The following is a 21,986-nucleotide window of genomic DNA, read 5'->3' as shown; positions in this document are numbered from 1 at the left end:
CCCTAACAGGATTTATCAAGGTTTGTTTTGTTGGTTTGGGGTTTTTCTTTTTCTCTTTTTTTTTGCTTTCAGCATAGTATTCTTTACATGAAGACCCTGAATGTTAAGTTGGCAACAAAAAAGAGCTCCCAAACAGTCAGACCTCCAGACCCATTATTTGGGACTTGGGATTCTTTTGTTTTTCCTCTCCTTCACCTTTGTACCTCTACCAGCAGACCTGCTGACCTTACCAAGTAGGAAAAGTAAGGAGCAATCTGCAGCAAAAGGCAGGGAATGGGAAATATAGAAGTCTAGTCAGGAAAAGACATGCTGAGACACATCCTTCGAAAACCAAAGCTTCATCTCTAAGACCCAAATAAATTGTTTGCATCAGAAGAGGTAGTTTTCACACATTTATATGGGAAGCTTCCCATATAAATGAAATCAATGGTCTAGGAGGGGAAAAAAGCTAGATTTATTTTATCTATTCATATAAATGTTAAGAAAATAAATGATTCAGAGTTCTGTCATCCATATCAGAACTAGCATTTAATAAAATAATGACAAAAAGGCAGGGCAAACTTTTGAGTCCATGTGCCTCTCTTCCATAAAATCACTGGTGAACAATGCTTTAAGAAAATCTATATTTCAATTTTTTCATATTTATCTATTTAAGCATTAAGAAGATTATCATAATTAGTCTTATCCATCTCCACCTAAATGAAAACAAAGTACACAAAAATTACTTAATTCTGTTTTTTGTACTGTATATTCTAATGAACTCAAAGATTGTTTTTAAGATTATTTTTACGAGATCATTAGGAAAGCAAAGCCTCTGATGATCTATACCTCTCGAGACAATAAGCCTATTCAAAGAGAACACAGACTAATGCAAATAGCAAATCCCTGCAAAATCACTGTGCCAGACTCCAGAATTTAATATAAATATACAACAAAGACCTTGCTCTCAAAGGGCCAACTACCCAATGGAAGGAAGGATACATACAAAACTATGATATATGGGAGATAAAGCCAAGTGTGAGCAGACAGAAATCTAGAACTAGAATTCTGAAGAGACGTTGGGGAAAAGTATAAAGAATTAGAGTCATTTGCATAGAGGTGGTAATTTAAGCTATTTTGGTGGGTTCAACAAAGAAAGAAAATGTAGGGGGACAAGCAAAGAGGATCTTGGATGGAACTATGGTATTTATTCACATTTTAGGGAGAAGAGGAAGGTTACAGAGTCGGTAAACAATCTGAGGAATAAACAAAAGGAGGAAAAAATAAAGTGCTTTAAAGCCAAGGGAAAAGGGTTGAAGTGGTCCACAAAAAGGATGAACGTGGACACAAGACCATTAGACATCACAATAAAGAAACTATTCATGGTCTGGGAGAAGGTAGTTTCTGTAGAGTACTGAAGACAAAAGCCAAAACTGGAATGAACTAACAAGTGCAGAGTAATAAAAAGAAGTGATTAAGCAAAGATAAGGGGGAAAAAAAGCAAGGCAGTAACTTGGGACAGGAGGTGCAAACATCAAAGGGAAGCTATTTTGTTTTGGTTTTGGGAGAGGTTTGTCTTGATTTTAGGACTGGAAGGACCATGCATGTTTCTAAACTAAGATGAAGTCATTTCCCATTAGACTTTTTGGACTAGATTATCTTCAACTCTAAGTTTTATTATTTACTATTTATTATTTGTTCACTATATAGAATATAGTAGAACCTTAGTTTGCGAGTAACCTGGTTTACGTATGCTTTGCTGGAGAAGGAAAAATTTTTCACAAAATTTGTCTTGCAAGACAAACAAAAATTCCCTTTACAAACATCTAAATTTTACTGAAAAACATCACCCAAATAAGGCTATAACAATGACAGCCATGAATATTTGGTGATAATGCAATGTTACATTTCTGTGACATTCTGAAAAAAACATCAAAAACAAGTGTCATTAGACAGATTCCTAGTCAGAAGCAAACTTAAAGGAAAAAAAAAATCAGTGCGAAAAAGAAGTGAAAGCAGTAGTGTTAGTCTTACTTTTAGTGAAAGTAGCATAAGAGAGAACACTCCTGACATTGAAATTCCCAATGTTCTCACAGGAGATTCTCCTTCCAAGCAATAACCCCTCCTCCTCTTCTTCCCTCTTGTCTCCCTCATGCCAGCTGTGACTCTTCTCAAAGGTAAAGTGCAAGTTAATTTATTGTAATTTTGATTTACATTGTATACTAATCATTGCTATTGTATTTTAGGCACATTAGGGACAAAAAACTTACTTAAAATTACAAATAATTACTTTTATATGAATATTTTTGGGAATGTGGTTTCAATCATCTGACTTTACATTATTTCCTATGAGAAAATTAGCTTTGCAATATGAACAAATCGCATGATGAACAGAATCTTGGAATGAATTAAATTCATGAGCCAAAATTCTACTGTATACGAATAACAATCTTTTCAACAGATCCATTCAGTAGCCATTTGTTAAGTATCTGCTGGGTAGAGATATATTTCTTTTCATGTCTATACCTCAGTATCTATTTAGAGGCACTGTATTCAGAAATAGAGAAGTATCACTTAAAATGTGAAGATTATTTCATTTTTACTTAGATTTTTTAAGTCATAATTCTAATAATAATTTTAGAAAAATTTCATGTTTTAAAATTAGGTTACTTGCTGCTCTGAGAAAGAAGAAATAAAAAGAATTTAAGACTTATTCTCACTGCATGATTTAACTGAAATTACACGAAAACATAGTTTACATTTTCATAATTTGTACTTCCAACTCATCCCCTGAGGTTTTCTACTATTAGCATTATTCTAAAAGATGATGATTTTAAAAAGTAATGAAAAACAAATAGTACTTAAGATCAAGAAACATGTCATGCTACAGTAACAAGCCAGTAAGGTAACTGTTTAAAATACACCACTCCAAATAAAGAAGACTATAATAAAATATGCCTTTTGATAAAGATGTTAAACCCATACTCACATAGCAGAAACTGGAAGCAGATGTGAAGCAGTATTAGTTTTGTCAAGGAATAAGCCTTTATCCCAGCTAATTTAGTAGGCTGTACATACAGACTTTACTAACAAAGGCTTGTATGATAATTGTTCTCATCTTAAACTTTTAGACTAGCAAGGTGGGATTTTTGTTGTTTTTCTTTTTGAAATTCAGTTTCTCAGCCTCAGGCTAGGTGGTAAACATCTGAAGGATTAACCCTGGTAATCCACAGCTGTGGCACATTAGGTGTTAAGGTCAGTGGGCTCTCAAGCCTTTGGGCACTGAGCCAATGAGATGCCAAATTTCAGGTGATACCCATGTGGGTTCTCTGCTCAGAGCCAGTCAGGTAGCTTGAAGGCTACACGTGTGGGCTATGCACATGGGTTCAGTCAGTCAGATGTGCAGAAAAACCATATATAAACTGGAAGATTGATATCGCCTTGGAGCTCACTCCTGACGTCCTGGATCTGGGTAGCCCTTGTTAAAGCACCCCCATCCCATGAATGTGAATCCAGAAGAAAACAATGAAGAGAAGAGACAATGAAGCTGAAGAAGAAAATGAGCACTGAGAGAGAATTGAGAAGGCTAGCAACAGCAGTAGCAGCAGAGGCTCCCTAAAGGAGAGCCTCCAGGCTGTGAAAGTGAATTGAACAGAAACTGATATGGCAGTGCTGGTAATGTGAGTAAATACTGTTGTTGTCCTGTTAAGCTTTGTTTTCCCACAGACTGGGGGGGTTGGGGGAGGGGAGGAGCACCTGGAGCCTGGGAGAGCTTGGAATGGAGCAGTCCCTTCCCCTGTGAGCTGAGACAAGAAGCAGGAGCACACAGCTGCCTCAGGAGCCAGGAGCAGTTGGCCCACAGACCTGGAGGAGGAACCGCAGGGCTCAGAAGTCAGCCCCCGAGTAAAGGTGAAAACTTTGCAGCAAGTCAGGATCAGTAAGAGTGCCAGGGGGAAGCCTGCAACAGCAGCATGAGGACAAGGTCACACGCCCAAGAGGACTTTACTTGAACACTTTATTTTGATTGAGGGGATTGTAACCTATTGAGACCTAGGGGTGAAGTGTGTTGTGTTCTCTGCTACCCCTGGGGATGTGCTGTGCTAAGGAACAATCTGGCCCAGGACCTCCTTGTATAAACAACTAGAAGGGGGGAGGGGCATGCTATTTTATATACTGAATGCAATGATATATGCGGTGTGCCATACTATTATGCTATTACACTGGATGTTTTCTTTAAGGCCATGAGGCCACCCTGGTAACAGGTTGTTATATTATGTTATGGATTGTGAATGTTATGCTTTAGTTTCTTGAATAAGGTTCAGTTTTGAATAAAAAGAGTGCTTATGATATTGTGTGATTCAACCCTATATATTCACAGCAGCAACCCTCAGGTGTGCTACAGTGCTTGGCATTACAATTAGTGCCTAAGAATTAAAACAGGAGATGTTTCTTTCTGCAGAAAGAAAACAGAAAAACTGAGATATTCAGTGTTCTGGATTTCATATTGATATAATTCAATTCCACAGTAAGAGATATTAGTGTGTATTTTAATTAATTTTGTACTGAAATTAAAACTTACAGAAGGGAAAGAATCTCTAAAGAATTCCTTGAAACACTGCAATGTATGAATAAAACCAAACTATTTTAATGATCTCTATGCAATGACTAAGAAAACTGTGATAAAAGTAATTTCATTAGTCCAAAATGAAAGATGGAAGAGGCTTAAGCTCAGAGTACATGCAAAGTATAATGTAATATGGCATTTAAGGTTTTCTAAATTAAATTCAATAATCACTTATCAAATGCCCATTTGATAAAAAGGTATTTAACATTTACTCTTCCTCCTCCCCCATAATCTACAATCCACTGACACTGACCTCCTTGCTCCATTTATCTTGTTTGAACATTGTTGTTTTCACGTTACCTTCCTCCAAAAAGGGGATGGGGGCGGGGGAACATTTCAGGTGGTACTTTAGCATTTAGTACAGTGCCTGGCGTTTCTTAGTATTTATATAATGTTTATTATTATTAAGCAAAGTAAGTGCGTAATATAAGTGCTTATTAACTGAGTATCATATAGAAAGCACTATGCTAGTTTTTCCCACTACTAGACTAACCACCTAGACTTATATCTGAAAATCTAAAAATGTTTTTTTTCTTTTAGTTACATGGCCAACAGTATGGATAAGTCTACTCATAGAATGTAAGCCCTTTGATATAAGGCAAATTAGGAGGAAAAGGAGAAAATAAGCAGTGATAAAGCACTGTGCACTTTTTTACCAATATTATCTCATCTGATCTTCCCAACAACCCTGGAGGTAGATGCTATTATTATCCTCATTTTACAGGTGAGGAATCTGAGGTAAATATAAGTAAATTGCTAGCTTACACTGCTAGGCTGGTTTTGAACTCAGGTTTCCTGACTCTGGACCCAGAACTCTATCCACTATGCCGGTAGCTGCCTCTATTTAGAGAGGGGAAAAAAAAAAAGTCTTCGTAAAGATGCATATCAAAGTCTGAGTGTATTTAAAATTTCAAAATGACTAGACACAACAGTTTTTCAGGAATAAAATGAAACAGACATTAACAGCATGTCTTTTTTTTTTTTTAATTTTTTCTGATTAAAAAAACCAAGACAAGTATTTTTTCTTATTAACTTTTTGTACCTGCTGTAGATTCTTTTACTTCTACTATTACTTTCAAATATTTACTTGGCTTCTGTATAACTCAAAAGAGTATTTAAAATTACTGTCTTACCAATGTGAAAATATGCTTAATAATAATGTATGTAGTATCAGATTGTACTCCAGCTTGGAGAGGAGGGAGAGAAGAGAGGTGGAGAAAATTTAAAACTCAAAAGCTTAAGGAAGTGAATGGTTAGAAATTAAAAATAAATTAATTTTTTAAAAAATTACTGTCTTATTTCATAACCAATTGGATCAGAAGGCCCTGGTAATATCAAACTTTATATGTTTGGAGATAGCTTTGGGTAAGGCAAGGAGTTAGGAGATTAAATCTGTCAAAACTGTTCCACTGGTACAGAGGTGGACTGAGATGAAGATTGGAAAAATATCCTTATCTCCTGCAGGCCAGCATATTCATTTAAATAAAGGTTTTACAAATTGAGGGCAATGATTTAGAAATGAAGAAAGAACCAAGATCTCAAAATTATTTCAAATGACTAGAATGACAGGACAAATCTAGTAAGAGGACATTTAATAAAAAAATAACTTAAATTCACATATTTAAGTTCATAAAATTAACAGCATAAGTGAAGGATAGGGAAGATATGGTTATGCAGATCATGTGAGAAATTTTTTGTTATTGACTGTAAGCTTATCATGAATCAATGGTGTGCCATAGCATTCAAAATGGCTTACCAATGATATTTAAGACAAATTAAATAACAATCCTATTATTTTGCAATGCTCACATCACACTTGAACTAATGTTTGGTTCCATGCACCATATTTTAGGAGGGACACTGATTAAGTAGCCTGGATTCAGGGTAAAGTAACCAAGATGGTTAGGGGACATGAAGCCACACCATATCAAGAGTAATCAAAGGAAATAGGTGTACAGCCTGGATAAAACTTTGGGACATCAAGCTATCTGAACAGTTGTAGATGAAGGGTTACAGTTAATACTTTCCCTTGACTCCAGAGAAAAGAACCATGACAATTAGGTTGTAGTTAAGAGGCAATCACGGTTAGACCAATATAAGGGAGAACTTACTATTGGAGTAGACTTCAAACAGAATAGGCTGCCTCAGGAGTTAGAGATTTTTTTCACTGCTGGAACTGTTCAGATGTAAATTTGATGATCACCTGTTAGGGATGTTGTGAAGGGATTTCAACCTCAAGGCAGCTGTGTAACTGAATGACCTCAGAAGCTCATTCCAATTCTAAAATTCTATGATTCTTTTCCCCACTTAAAGAAAGCATAGTCTTCATGTGAAAGATACACCTTTACAAGCTATATAAAGTTGTCTGAACTCATTATGTATATATTCTAAGGATCATAACATTTATACAAGTGTTCTCAGGATTATGCCATCATGCTGTTGATACTGCTAAAAGCTCAAGAATCACAGTTTGCTGAGTCTTGTAATGAAGTTTTAAAAAAATTCTTTACAGAAACATTTAGCACACTAAATACATCAAAGAAAAAAATCACAATCAAAAGTTTCTTACCAATTTCAGCAGGTAGTTGTTTGATTTTGTTTTCCCGAATGCTAAGCATGATGAGTTTTGACAAATTTTTGATATCCTTTTCCACAGTAGTGATTCGATTAAAACGAAGATAAAGAGTGGTGAGAGAATCTAGCCTATACACCACTGAGGGAATTTCTCTCAGTTTGTTATGCCGCAGGTCAAGCATACGAAGCTTCTTCAAGTTATCAAGAGAGTCAGGCAAACTGGTCAGTGAGTTTTCACTCAGTGCCAGTGTTACTAGATTCACTAAACAGCCTACCTCTGCTGGGAGAGACTGTAATTTATTACTGTATAAATAAAGTTCTGTTAGCTGTGTCAATTCTTTGATTGATGAAGGAAGTATGTGTATAGATCTCTTGGATAAGTCCAATCGCATTGAATTCTCTTCCCGGCATTTGTTTAGCTCTTTAATCACTTCAGCATTGCTAGATTTTTTCCGAGTCCCAGGAGCTGGATTAGGGCGTTTGATAGTATTGTCCACAGAAAAAGCCACACCTGGCTGCGCAGCACTGGAGTCTTTCTTTCCATCTTTGGCATCTTTCCCTTTGGTCTTAGGCTCCTTTTCTTTGCTCTCTTTTCCAAAACCTCCAGAAGCCTTTGCCTCCTTTTCTCTCTCCTTGGCTGATGGCACTTTAGGGTCCTTCTCTTTACAATCTTTTTCTTTTCCTAGACTGCTACTCATGATGACTCAAGCTAGATAGAGCAAGCACTACATGAACGTCTTTTATTTTGTTTACAACAACAAACTGAAATTCGAGGCTGAAGGTACAGGGATCATACAGAGTCAAAAATGCTGATTTTAAGTAGCAACTTGTACACAGTGACATCCATCAGTTACATGTTGCTTCTGAAGGCACTGTACCCAAACTTGATAACACATTCCAGCTAGTAAAAAGGTGAAGGTCAAAGGCTCATTAGAATTCCTGTAACATAATACAAAGAGAGTCAATGTTAGGTTATTTTAAAATATATGTGATTTGTATCAAGTACTTGTGCCTGAAAACATGACCTCAGAAAGACCTTCCCACTTAACTTCACAGGAAGGCTCCATCCCCTCCTAAAACAATACTCCATTTCACCCAATACAGGTTCAATAATTAAGTTAAAAATCCTATCGAATATGTAGATTTGTGCCCCATGTAGCAATCAACCCAGAAAGCTTCTATGTTTTGCAAATAAATGTCTGCTCTCCATGAGGTTCAAAGGAAGAATAACCATATTTCAGCTAGATGCTAGGGAAGATACAGTTTAAGCATGATTCCAGTTCTCTTGGAAATTAATAATAAGAACTTAAATTTATATTGAGCTTTAAGGCTTACAAAGTATATTAACTAGCCACTTACTGACAATAATCTGCTTAGGTCAACAGATTCCAAGAGAATAAAAAAGGAGGCAGCATGGTGTGAAAAGAGGGCTGGATTTGAAGAAATCTGAGTCTGAATCTCAGTTCTGACCACTAATGGCTGAATGACCTTGGGCAAGTCATTTAACCTCTCTGAGAATCAGTTTTCTCATCTGTAAAAGAGACAACTGTTTACAAAAGTCAAGTGAAATTCAAAGCTGAAAGTACAAAGACATTATACAATCAAAAACACTGCCAATAACAAACCTTATATTCCCTGCCTCACAGGGCTTTTAAGGGGAAAAGGACTAGATAAAACTGAAAATGCTCCATGACATTATGTGAGAGTAAAGAGCCTGGACAGGAAGCAGTGCCTATCCTCTCTAGAATCAGTCACCTGGCTCCCTTAATCCTGCAGTATTTAACCTGGCATCATTACATTTGTTTTTTTTAAATAATTTTATTCTGGTAACTAGTTCACTATAACTGACTTCCATTATAATCCTGTGTACTTATTTTATGCACTTAAAAACATTATTCTGAAAAGGAGTTCATAAGTTCCATCAAACTGACAAAACAACAAAGGTTAGGAATCTCTTCCCCCTTAAAAATAACAAGCAGCTTGACATCACGGTGTCCTAGAGATAAAAGTACATAAAGCATACATGCTAGGGCATCAATAACCCTAAATTCTAATCTTGACCTGAACACAATCTCAGTAAGCCAATCCCTCACTCAGAGCCTTAGTTTCCCCTATTTGTGGGATATGAACTTAATTGTAGCCTCCTGGAGGAGTGAGGTGAGGAAAGGGGAAAGAACAAAGAAAAGGTGCACAGAAGAGAACAAAAAAAAAACTTACAAGTAAGCAAAGAAAAGACAGACAGTTTTTAACACACAACATGTAGTATTTATCTATACAGGCTTTCTTGAAATGGACATTTATTAGTATATATTTTAAATCCTCTCACGTTCTGTGGTGCACATGACATGCTTTTTTTCTTTTCTTTCTATTTAAGTTTCAATATTTAAGTTTACGTTTCTTTTTTCTTTTTTCCATTGTGTATTTTTTTGGTATTTAAGTCTAAAATTTAAAAAAAATTAAAAAAATATATATATATGCATATATATACAGGAATCTAAAAGTTCTCAGAGTAAATACTTGGCTAACACATTTCAAAGCAATTACCTAATTCATAAATGGACTAATCATAAATTAGTGAATAGCAGATTTCTCTGTAACAAGGTGTACCTTATCTTGACAAAGAAAGGCCTTGTTCTATACAACATTTTAATCAATGATTTGAAAGATAGCACAGAAAACACAGAGGGGAAGAATAACAAATTGGATAAAGTCTCTGGATCCAAAAAGTACCAAGAATGGGCCAAATCTAAAATGATCAGAATTGTTCCTATTTAATTTCAAGTATTAACATATAGACTGAAAATATCAACTGCACAGGTACAGAGTATAATGATAGTTCATGTTAAAAAAAGATATGAGGATTTTATTGGACAATGAGTACAAAATGAGTAAAAAGTATAATATGGTAACAAAAATGATGTTGCATTAATAGAAACAAGCTATCCTCTTCAGTTATGGGTTGGAGTAGATGATCTCTGAGATCCACTTCTATTCTGAGAATGTTAACAAATAGGATGCAGGGTGACTTAAATGATGGAAATTTAGGAAATCATGAGAAAAATTCTTTGGACAATGGCATAAATGGCATGTTTAACTCATCTGCTGATGACACAAATCAAGGAGAGATAATTAAAATACACGACGACAAAATTCAAAAAGAACCAAACAGGCTAGAACTCCAGGCAGACTCTGAAAAAAGTGAAATTTCACAGAGATAAATGTAAAGTCTTATACTTGATTTTTAAAAAAGGCAAATTCATAAGTACAAGAATGGGGAGGCACAGCCAGAGAATAGTTCAGCTGAAAAATATCAAACCATTTTAGTGGACCACAGGCTCAACATGAGTCAAGTAATATGGCAGGCAAGAAAGCTAGTGAAATCTTGAGCTGCACTAAGAGATGGAGTACAACTTCCAGGGAAACAGGATAAGATACTGCCACTACATTTTGTAATGGTCAGCCCATATCTGGGGTATTGTGTTCAGTTCCTCATACAATATTTTAGGTAAGACACAGGAAAGCTGTAGAGCATTCAGAGGAGAGCAACTACTACAATGAAGGGCCTCAAGTTCAAGACATATCAGGTTTGGTTGAAGAAACCAAGAATGTTTTACCTGAAGAAGACATAGGGAAAACACAATAGCTGTGTTTATTTGAAGGACTATCATGTAGAAGATAGATGAGACCTGTTCTGTTTGGACTCAGAAGACAGAATTGGGAGCAATGGGTAGACACTGCAAGACGACAAATTTAGGGTTGATATTAGAAAAAAATTAACAAGCAAAGCGATCCAAAAGTGAAATGGGCTATGTTGGGACTCCCCTTCACTTGTGGTCTTCATGCAAAATCTAAACGACTACTAGTTAGGTATGCTATAAGAGATTCTTTTCCAAATACCAGTTTGATTAGACAACCACTAAGGTCCCTCCCAACTCCAAAATCCTGGGATTCTATGATAATCCAGCCTTTGCTTCAAGGTCCCTGGTGAAGAAGAAACTCATTACCCTCAAGTGATGGCCTTTTGAATGGCTCCAATTATTAGGGAACTTTTTTCCAACATCAAGTCTAACCATCTTTCTACAATTATTCTTACTTCATATTATTACTATTATTCTTATTATTACTTCAATTCTATGGGACCAAAACAGAACAAATAAAATTTCTGTAAATAGCCCTTCAAAGACTTGAAGATAGTAATATGCCCATTTTAAAGCTTCTTTTTACCAGGATAAATAGCCCAAGTTCCTTCAATCAATATTTTTTCAAAGCTACTTAACATCCTGGTTGTGGGGTAACTCAAAATTACAATCATCTGAATCAATCACTGGATGAGATATATTCAAAGTCCCAAATAAAGACTCACTACCTTGAAAGCTCATTCAATTGACTAGGCAGTAAGCAAAATCAACACCCTTACATAAGCTTGAGTACTTAAATAAAGGCTTGAGGGCCCTTTTACCATTTCTATAGAGACCTAGCCATGCTGTGCTTTCATGTTCTCAAAACATATAGTGGGTGGGGACATAGGTCAAAGAGAATAATATATGAGAAAACACAAAGATTGAAGTTGGCCCAAAACAGCACTTCTGGGACACAGGTTCCACTGCAAAAACCACAATTAAAATGGAATAACTACTTTTCCTTTTTATGGTGTCACATTATTATAACAAATAATTGTGGTTGCACAACGAGATTAAATTCATTACATATTAAAGTTCAGTTTAAGAAAGTTAATATTACTATTTTTTAAATTTTTTTTAAAAAATTAGAATGGTTTAAAGTGTTAAATGATAGCTAAACTAGGAGAAAAAACACTTTTGGGAGCAGCTGAATGAAAATGAAAAACCTTTCACCCTCAAATTTCTTATTCTGATTTGTCAGAAAATAAAAGATACTTTTTTCCCCAAACACCTAAATAATCTGAGAGAGTGCTTGTATAAACTCCACAAGGAGACAAAGCTCTTTCCCCACTGAGTCCTAAAACAAGGAACTCACTAGAAATTTATAAAATAGTAGTGCATGTCCTGGGAATATAATTTATTAAATCTTAAATACACTCTAACCTGTCCTAAATAAAGTGAAAATAAAATTTCCTGAAAATTACTTCATAAGCAATGTGCAAACACATGCCAATTTAGCATGAAAGCTGCAACAAAAATCTCTCCCAGCAACACTATTTTTCCTTTATAAATAAAGCAATTATTCTCCAAAGTTGAATGACTTCAGATATTTTGTTTAGTTTCCTATCCTCCCAACTCCTGTCTAAAAAATAAATATTGAACATGTGTACATACTATCTCTTCCAAAAGAATGTAAATTCCTAGAGATTATTTCACTTCTTTCTTTGTATTTACAGTACTCAGAACACATTGAGGAATTTAATAAATGCTTGATCATTGATTACTATATAACAATCATGGTAATATTAATAGTAGTACTAGCCATCTTCCTCACAAATCCAGCCACATAAATCTGTAATAAAAAACATAATTTCTATTTATTCTAGGTCCCTTTGGAATCTCTTTATATAATGAGGTGGATAATCTTCATTTTCTTTTCTAACTCTAAAAATTTTTTTAATTATAAATTTTGATTTTTTGATTATATGACTTTAGGATTCTATTTAAGAAAGGGCTAGACTTTCCTCTCTTTTTTTCCATATAGGCTGAATCATTTGGGTCAGATAAAAAATTTGGGGAGGTAATTCCATTTCTAGTGTTATAATCCAAAACTGCTACTGATTTCTTAATCTTTTATCAGTTCTTTCTTACTAGGTATTAGCATTAAGAATTCATGCCCAATATCCAGTTTTTAGATAGGAGCTGGGAGAGGGTGGGAAGCTGTAAACCAAATATCTGAAGTCATTCAATTTTGGAAAACAATTGCTTTGTTTATTGAGAACTTTGATGGTTTTCATTAGGTTTGGGATTATAAAAGAAAAATAGTGTTGCTGGGCAAGTTTTTTGGAGGTGAGGAGGGAATGGATTTCAGGCATGTGTATAAAAGAGTGCTGGATCTAAGTAAGTAAATAAGTTAAGTAACTAAGTAACAGTAAGTAGCCTAATTTAGCTAGAGTCCCAGCAGGTGGATAACCTGCAGCCTCAAGGTCATATGTAGCCTTCTCAGGTCCTCAAGTGCAGCCCTTTGACTCAATCCAAACTTCACTGAACAAATCTGTGACCTCGAGGCTGCAAGTTCCCCACCCCTGAGCTAGACTACAGGATGTAGAAAGAGTAGTAATGTCTAATAAGGCATTATTAGAAAAGTTTACTGAGTAGAGAGGAGTGACACAGTTAGACTTGCTCTAAAAAAAAAGATCACTTTGGCAGTTACGTGGAGGTGAAGTGGAGAGAGGAGAACCTTGAGGTAAGAAAACCAAATAAGAAAACACTACAATAGTCTAGAGGAGAAGTGATAGAGTCTGCACTAGGGTGGTGGCTATATGTACAGTGTTTACCACACGCTAAGTGCTTAATAAATGCAGTATTGACTGAGTAGAGAGACAAGAAAGATTAGAAAGATGTTGAGATAGAAACAAGATTTGGCAACTGATTAGATACAGAGAGTTAAGGGTAAATAATGACACAAATATTGTTCATCTAGGTCAGGGCTTCTTAAACATTTTCCACTAGCAACCCCTTCAGCACTTAACCTGTGAGTTGTGATCCCAGATTCTAGATGACTGGAAGGTTAGTGGTATCCTCAACAGAAAGAGGAGTTTAGAAGATGAGTAGATTTGAAGAGGATGGCTCTACTTTTATCATGTTGAGTTTGAAGTGTCTACAGAAGGAACATCCAGTTTTTGAAAAGTTCAATAAGCAGCTGATTTGGAATGAGGCTCAAAAGAGAAACTAAGACTAGATATATAGATCTTTTATTCATCTGACTCTCTGGTCAAATATTTTCAATCCTAGCATTTAATAGAAATAAGTATAATCTCATTAGAATAAGCCCATTGTTTCAACCTGTTGAGATCTTTTCAGATTCTTGTCCTCTAGGAACTTACATTCTATAAGAAAAGATAACAAATACACATATAATTACATACAAATACAACACAACTTGCAGTGCAAGGGAGACACCAGAAGTTCAGGGGAATCAGGAAAAGGTTCATTTAAAAGGTGGAGGTTGAGCTGAAGGAAATTAGGGATTCTACAAGGCAGATGTGAAGGATGAACATTCATGTCACAAGGGGTATCCTGTGCAAAACCAGGGAGGTGAGAGGTGGAACGCTATTGTGTGAGAAACAATAAGAGGACTAGTTTGACTGGGCAATGGGAATTTGCCAAAAGGTATGAAGCAAAATAATTTATAAGATGGTAAAGGGAGGTTGGAACAAGTTTCCAAGGGCTTTAAATACCAAAGAGAAGAGCTTGTACTTGATAGAAGGAAAAGAGAGCCACTGGGGTTTACTAGGCAGGAGAATATGACAAGTGGATCCAATCTGTGCTTTAGGAAAAACACTATGGGACTCCACTAGAAAACTCTCCCCAAGCTGACATCAATCTATAAATGCCAACTCACTACATTTTTAAGTCTAGTAATTCAACCAATCCTGAATCAACCTAACAATACTATTCTCTAGCCGATGTAGATATCTATCCTGTATACAAGATCAGTATCAATGACTGTCAAATATTTTAATGAAATTTAGTTAAACTAAATTTCGACCAACCCCATGTTGTTTCCTCCTATAACATGTAAGTTCCATGGGGACAAGGAATGTTTGATTTTTGTATTGGTATTCCCAGCAATGATCACAGCACCTGGAACTCAACAGGTGCTTAATAAATGCTTACTGGCTGTTTGACTCAAAGAATCTGCTCGTAGTCTTTTGGTGTTCCACAGTTTTATGAATGACTTGGAAGAAAACATGCTCATAAAAATATGAAGATGACACACAGCTGGGGGAGGGTATAATATGCTGGATGACAAGATGACAGGACCAGTCTAGCAATCCTGTCAAGTAAGATGAAGCTAGTCTGTCAAGACTGTTATTAATGAAGGCATATTGATACTTAATGATCACTGCTCCATTTCTAAACATTCGCAAGTCATCCCTTAAAGAGTACATTCTAGAATTTTTTCCCTTAGGTTTCTAAACTAAATTTATTGATATATAATTTTCAGATTGGATCCCTTTTCTTTTTCTGAAAATCAAGATTTTCTCCTTTTACAATCCTAAATCACCTGTTCCAATTTCCCTTATTTTAACTGCATTAGATTTGTGTATAAAAATTTTTAAATTTTTATATAATCTAAATTATCCCATTTATCTTATGAAATTCTTTCTGTATCTTGTTTAGTTATGAACTCTTCCCCTAGCCATAGATCTAAACTGGGCTCTGCAGAAGACTGTCTGATCTGGCTCCCCTACTTGTTATTGTACAGCCTGCAAGTTAAGAATGGTTTTTACCATTTAAACGATGGTTTTAAATAAAGTTTTGCTGTATTTTAAAATCTTAAAACTATTCTTAGCTCCCTACCATACAAAACCAGGCTAATTCCAGGGAGGGGTTTGGGGACACCTAGCCCACAAGCAATAGCTTGCTGATCTAAAAGGTAATTTTTTCCTTGCTCCTCTAAGTTGCTAAAAAGAGATTTTTTTAATGACGAAGTCATTTATCTGGAAATAAGATGGGAGATACTGGTCTATACCTAACTTCTTTCAAATTGCTTTCCAATTTTCCCAGCAGTTTGCATCAGACAATGAGCTGTTACCCGAATAGTATCTTTATTGAATACTATGATACTGAGCTTGATAGCTTCTGTGTGTTGTAAACCAAACTAAATCAAGTGATCAACTTATTTTTTCAAACCAATACCAAAGCATCATAATTTCTGCTTTGCAATATAATTTAAAATATAGTACTGTTAGACCCTTTACTTTCCCACTTTTTTTTTTTATCATTATTACCCTTGAAGTTCTTGAACTTTTATTCCTCCACAGAAAATGTCATTAAAATTCTTTCTAGCTCTATGAAGTAATCCTTTGCTACTTCTGATTGGTATGGCATTGAATATGAAAATTAATTTTGGTAGTGTTCTCATTTTTATTATATTGGCTCAACCTATCCATGAGAAATTAATATTTCTCCTTAGAGTCTATCTTTATTTCTGCAGACAGGATTTTATAGTTGGATTCAGAGTTTCTGTGTGTGTCTTGGTTAAAAAAAAAGACTAATATTTTATAGTTTCTATAGTTTATTTAATGGAATTTCTTTCTAGCTCTTCCTGCAAGTTTTTGTTAGCAATATATAGGAATGGTAATAATTTGTGGTTATATTTTATATCCTGCAACTGGGCTGAAATTATTGTTTCAAAAAATTTTCAATTACCTCTTTGGGGTTTAAGTAAATCATCCTATCTCCAAAACTACATAATTATTTCCTGCTTATCTGTGTTTATTCCTTCAACTTCTCCTTCTTTTGTTACTACCATAGATACCATTTCTAATACTATGTCAAACAGTAGTGGTGGTAATGGGCGTTCTTGCTTTACTCCTGATCTTTTGAAATGTCACTAACTTTTCTCCATTACATATAATGTATCCTCTGATTTGAAACAGTTTATTCTTGGTTTCAGATATTTTCTATATTAGGAAAGGGTCCATTTATTCCTATATTTTCTAATGTTTTTGTTTTGTTTTGTTTTTTTACAAAGACAAGTACTGGATTTTGTCACAAGACTTTTCAGCATCTATTGATATAATCATGTGTTTTTTAAAATTTATATTAACATGATAAATTACATTTATAATCTTATTTTCAACCAACATTTCATTCCTAGTATAAATCTAACCTGGTAGCTTAGACCAGCACATTACACCATATTCCACAATACATTCATTGGGATCTCTCTTTTTTTTTTAATTAATTCATTTTTTGGTTAGATTTTAAGTTCTGGGCTATTTCCCTCTCCCCATTCCAAACTAGAGAGGGCCACCACTTGACACTGATACATATATATCACATTTGTATATATATATATGTAAATCTATGCATGCTTCTATGAGTTCATTCTCTGGAGACGGATAGCATCTCCCTTTGTTGGTCCTTTGTAGTTGATTTGAATGTTTATAATACTCAGAACAGCTTAGTTATTCACAATTATTCTTCAAATAATATTGGCATTACTATATACTTAGTTCTGATCATTTCACTCTTCATTATTGTATACAAGCCTTCCCATATTTTTTCTAAAATCAACCTGTTTATCATTTCTTACAGCACAGTAGTATCCCATCACAATCACGTATCACAACTTGTTTAGTTATTCCCCAATTGATGGATATCCACTCTATTTCTAGTTCTTTGCCACCACGAGAGGTGCTATAAATATTTTACAACATGTAAGTTATTTTCTTTTTCCCCTGATCACTTTGGGAAACACACCTAATAAAATAGTACTATGGGATCAAAGGGATTAAACACAGTTTTATAACTTTTGGGGCATAATTCCAGATTGTTCTTTAAAATGGCTGATCCAGGTCACAGTTTCATCAACAATGTATTAGTGTCCCAAATTTTCACATCCCTTCCAACATTTGTCATTTCCCTCTTCTATCATTTCAGCCAATCTCTGATACCTTGAATATGTTTTAATTTGCATTTCTCATATCAATCATTATTTAGAGCATTTTTTCACATGACTAGATATAGCTTTGATTCCTTTATGTGAAAACTGCCTGTTCATATCCTTTGACTATTTATCAACTGGGAAATGACTTATTCTTATAAATTTTACAAAGTTCTCTATATATTTGAGATGAGACCTTTATCTGAGAAATGTGTCCCCCCACATACACACACCTGGCTTCCTTCTAATCTTGGCTAGACTGATTTTATTTATACAAAAAACTTTTTTAATTATGGGGATCTTAATATTAAAGATCATACCATAAAAAATTTAGAAGAGAAGGGAGATAATATAGCTTTTACAACTACAGGTAGAAGATGTGCCTTAACCAAACAAGAAAAGAAATTACAAAAGATAAAATAGATCATTTTGATTACATAAAATTGAGCTTCTGCACAGAAAAAAATTAATGTGACTAGGGAAGTGACTGAAAAAAATATCTGTATCACATCTCTACTGTTTGGTATTCAAGATATACAAACAATTAACATAATACGTAAATATGCACGTTCACCATTCATTGGTCAAAGGATAAGAACAAGAAGTCCTCAAAAGGAAAACTGCAATGTATTCATAATCACATTAAGGAATTTTATAAATCACTAATAATGAGAAATACTTTAGCACAAGTCAAGGAAGAAACAGCAAACTGTACTAGAAGTCAACGTAATCTCACTACCACAATTTAAAACAAAAGTTTCACGTAAGAATGTTCTTGATAAAGCAATAAAGATTAATTTAATTACATTTAGACCCTTGAGTACGCATTTTTTTTTTATACTAGGTGTGACTAAATGGCAATGGGAATCATGCATAAAGCACTTATGCTGCATATCAAAGTATGACGGTTGTCTTGAAGAAAATATTTGTGTCACCACTTGCATTGTCAGTTCAACTAAATGCTTTTTTAATGGAGTACCATTTTTACTTGAAAGAAAAACTAATAAACTACAGTTATTCAAATGGTATTTGGCTGACATTCTCAAAATGAACAAAATTAATTGGTCATCTCAAAGAAAACACAGTTATTTGTGCCAATGATAAAATGCAAGCTTTAGCAAAAATCAGAATTTTTAAAAAACTTACAAGCCATCATGAGATGTTTGCTTCCCAACACTTAAAGACTATCCTCATGAAACCAGTGGTATAAATATTATCATATATAATTTTTTGATATCATAAAAATGATATGAAAACAATTTAGAAGAGTTGCATAATTCAGTGAACCATTATCTTCCAAGTGAACAATGAACGATATTACAAAATCGTACAGAGGTAAAAAGGTATACAAAATCAAAGAGGTAAAAAAATCATCCAAAGTGTAAAACAGAGTTTTAATGCATTTTAATGTAACAAGAGTACAAAAAATTTATTACATGATTTCAGATTTCTCATTGGACCTAACATTTAAGAAACTACCACTTAAGAAACTACTATCAAAGAATGTCCACAATTTTCTGAAGAAGCTATTAAAATAAAAATACCCCTCACTTTTCCAACTATATATTGTAAGGCCAAATTTTCTTAATATATTTCAACCAAAACAACATATTGCATCATACCAAACAAAGAGGAAGATTTCAGAATGTAGTTGCCTTCTATTAAACCAAACATTAATAAAAATTGCAAAAATGTAAAACAATGTCTTCACACCAAATTTTTTGTTTTGGAAAAAAGTTTTCACATTAAAAATATTATTATTTAATATTTTTTAATTTTCAATTTTTATTTTTAATATGGTAAATATCAAAAGTACAAGAGTCCTGAGACCAAAACATTTGAAAACTGCTGTTCTAAATAAAAAATGAGATCAATCTCAATAGTTCTGCATGTGCTTCTTTAACTGAATGCAGAGAGTTCAAATAGGGAAAGAGATTTTGGTTGTTTGGCTTGACAGAACAACTTCAAGATTTTCTAGCTGGAGGAATCATAAACTTATTTTTATTTTATTAATAATTCTTAAACTTTCAAAAGGCAGAGCTTTAAAAGTTAATCCGGGACCATTGCCTGTGTACTATATTGTAATCGTAATACAATATAGTTGTATCAGTTGTAATACAGCTGTGGCTCACCAAATCATAAAACCCTGGGGGTTAGGAGGAGGTGCCAAGGGAAGGTAAGCAAGGAGAGTGTAGATATAAAAAGGAAAGGTGAAGCCTCTGAGCCAGCAGGTGAGAGGAGTTAGGTATGGACTAACAAATTCCACTCCACCCTGGAGGAGGAAGAAGAGTGAGCAACCAAACCACCCAGCCAGCCAACCTTGCTCTCCAAAGTAAAACTTGCTGCTTACAAAAGAGCACATTTAAAGAGTTAAGAGTTATATAACATCATCTAGCTAAGAAAAATGAAACCCAAAGATGAGACTTGGCCATTAGGCCACTCTTCCGATGACAGAAATATTTGCCAGCTTTCCAGCTTGATAGGACCCAGCAGAACTTATATTCTGCAAGAACAGCTTTCAAGAATCACATCATAAAAGAGCTGAAGAATATAAGTGGTAGATTCCTTTTTCTAACAAAAAAATTTTCATAACTTTTTGTAGGTTAAAAACAACATTAGCTCTTCTCAGCAACGCAAGGACCTAAGAAAACTCCAAAATACTCATGATGGAAAATGCCATTCACATCCAGAGAAAACACTATGGAGTCTGAATGCAGACTGAAGCAGACTGTTTGCTCTCTCTTTTTTGTTTTTTCTCTTTCTCATGGTTTCTCCCATTCGTTCTAATTTGTCTATACAGTATGACTAACGTAAAAATGTTTAATAAGAATGTATATGTAGAACCTATGTCACATTGCATGACATCTTGGGGAGGCGGGCAGGGATGGAAGCGGAGAAAATTTAAAACATACGGAAGTGAATGTTGAAAACTAAAAATGTATTAATTTTTGAAAAAATAAAATAAAAACAACAACAAAAGGTAAACCAGAAGAGAACAGCTAAAGAGTCTTAATTCATTCAAAGTAGTTTGGGAACTTAGAATAAATACTTAAGACTTCAAATCCTTGCCAACTTACACACCAGTAACAGCCTTGACTTTTGGATGAACTTATCTCTATTTCAGCTAAGATTTATATTCCTTTTCTTATTCTCAGGTAATTTTTCACTATGAAAAATTTAAGACTATATAAAGAATCAAATGGTATGACCATATTCATAAAACATCTTGAATAATTAAAATCTGTATAATTTAATTAAAAGTTCCCTGAGGACAAGAACTAAATCAGCAAATTCTACAGCATTCAGCACAGTTGGGACTCTATAAAGTATTTAATAAACACTTTAAAACATAAGTAAAATCAAGCCAGTAACACAAAACTCAAAATAAATTGGCTATATTAAAATAAACATGTTAAAAACACATACATATCTTATGGCTATATCCCTAGTCCAGAATCATATTTCTATACCATTTTCCACCTTTCCAACCATCACACGAATGGAAGCAAGCAGAATAGCCTTCCAGGATGACAGTGTTCAAGTTCAGCCTCTGACAAATATTGGCTATCAGAGCCTTGGCAACTCACTTAAGTCTCAATGCTCCAGGAACCTCTCACAGATTCTAAACTGAAGAACAGTTGCTTATTTGTACTGGTAGTGGGAGTTTCCCAACTAGAAACTAATGAAATAAGTCTTGTAGGTATTTTTTTAAAAAGAGAGGAGAAAAGTCAGTACATTCAAGAAGCTTTCAATATATAAGAAGAGATGAAACATATACATAATTATAATGCAGGTTATAAAATGACCTAATATATTAGAAAGATCACATTTGTTTGAGAGATTCAAAGAGGGAAAGGCAATTATATAGAGAAAATGGAGAAGACCATCATGCAGGTAGCAGTACCTGAAATGAAACTTAATGTAGAGAAAGATGTCAAAAAACAGAAATATTATTATTCTTAACTTTTTTTGTTCCTTGTACCCCACCCCTTTGGCAACTAGTGCAGCATAACCATCTTTCATAATAGTGCTTTTAAATTCACAAAATAAAACACTTCAGACTACCAAAGGAACCAATGATACTGAAATATAGTTACCAAAAAAAATTTTTTTAAGTTCATAGACCCCAGGTTAAGAACATCCGTTCTATGAACAGGGAACTATGTATATTGATGCAGACAAGGTCAGGATAAGGACAAGGAACAGTAAAGAGTCCAATTTATCTAGAGCA

The 21,986-nt window shown here is 34.4% G+C and overlaps 1 protein-coding gene across 8 annotated transcripts in view; it reads right to left on the bottom strand.

Annotated features, from left to right (window-relative positions):
• SHOC2 (SHOC2 leucine rich repeat scaffold protein) overlaps positions 1 to 21,986 on the bottom strand; it is a 185,762-nt gene that overhangs the window by 120,940 nt on the left and 42,836 nt on the right. For 7 of the 8 annotated variants that reach the window (XM_072622224.1, XM_072622184.1, XM_072622203.1 and 4 more), the window contains exon 2: positions 7,173 to 8,116. In XM_072622224.1, the coding sequence (XP_072478325.1) occupies positions 7,173 to 7,875 (703 nt within the window). In that variant the 5' untranslated portion in view covers positions 7,876 to 8,116. Of the gene's footprint in view, positions 1 to 7,172; positions 8,117 to 8,536; positions 8,724 to 21,986 lie in introns of those variants that run through there. The other variant, XM_072622211.1, reaches the window with a different exon arrangement.

The sequence above is a fragment of the Notamacropus eugenii genome, chromosome 1, assembly GCF_028372415.1.
Source record: "Notamacropus eugenii isolate mMacEug1 chromosome 1, mMacEug1.pri_v2, whole genome shotgun sequence".
NCBI lineage: Eukaryota > Metazoa > Chordata > Mammalia > Diprotodontia > Macropodidae > Notamacropus > Notamacropus eugenii.
Note: the sequence above shows the minus strand (reverse complement) of the source record. Positions and strands in the feature narration are given on the sequence as shown.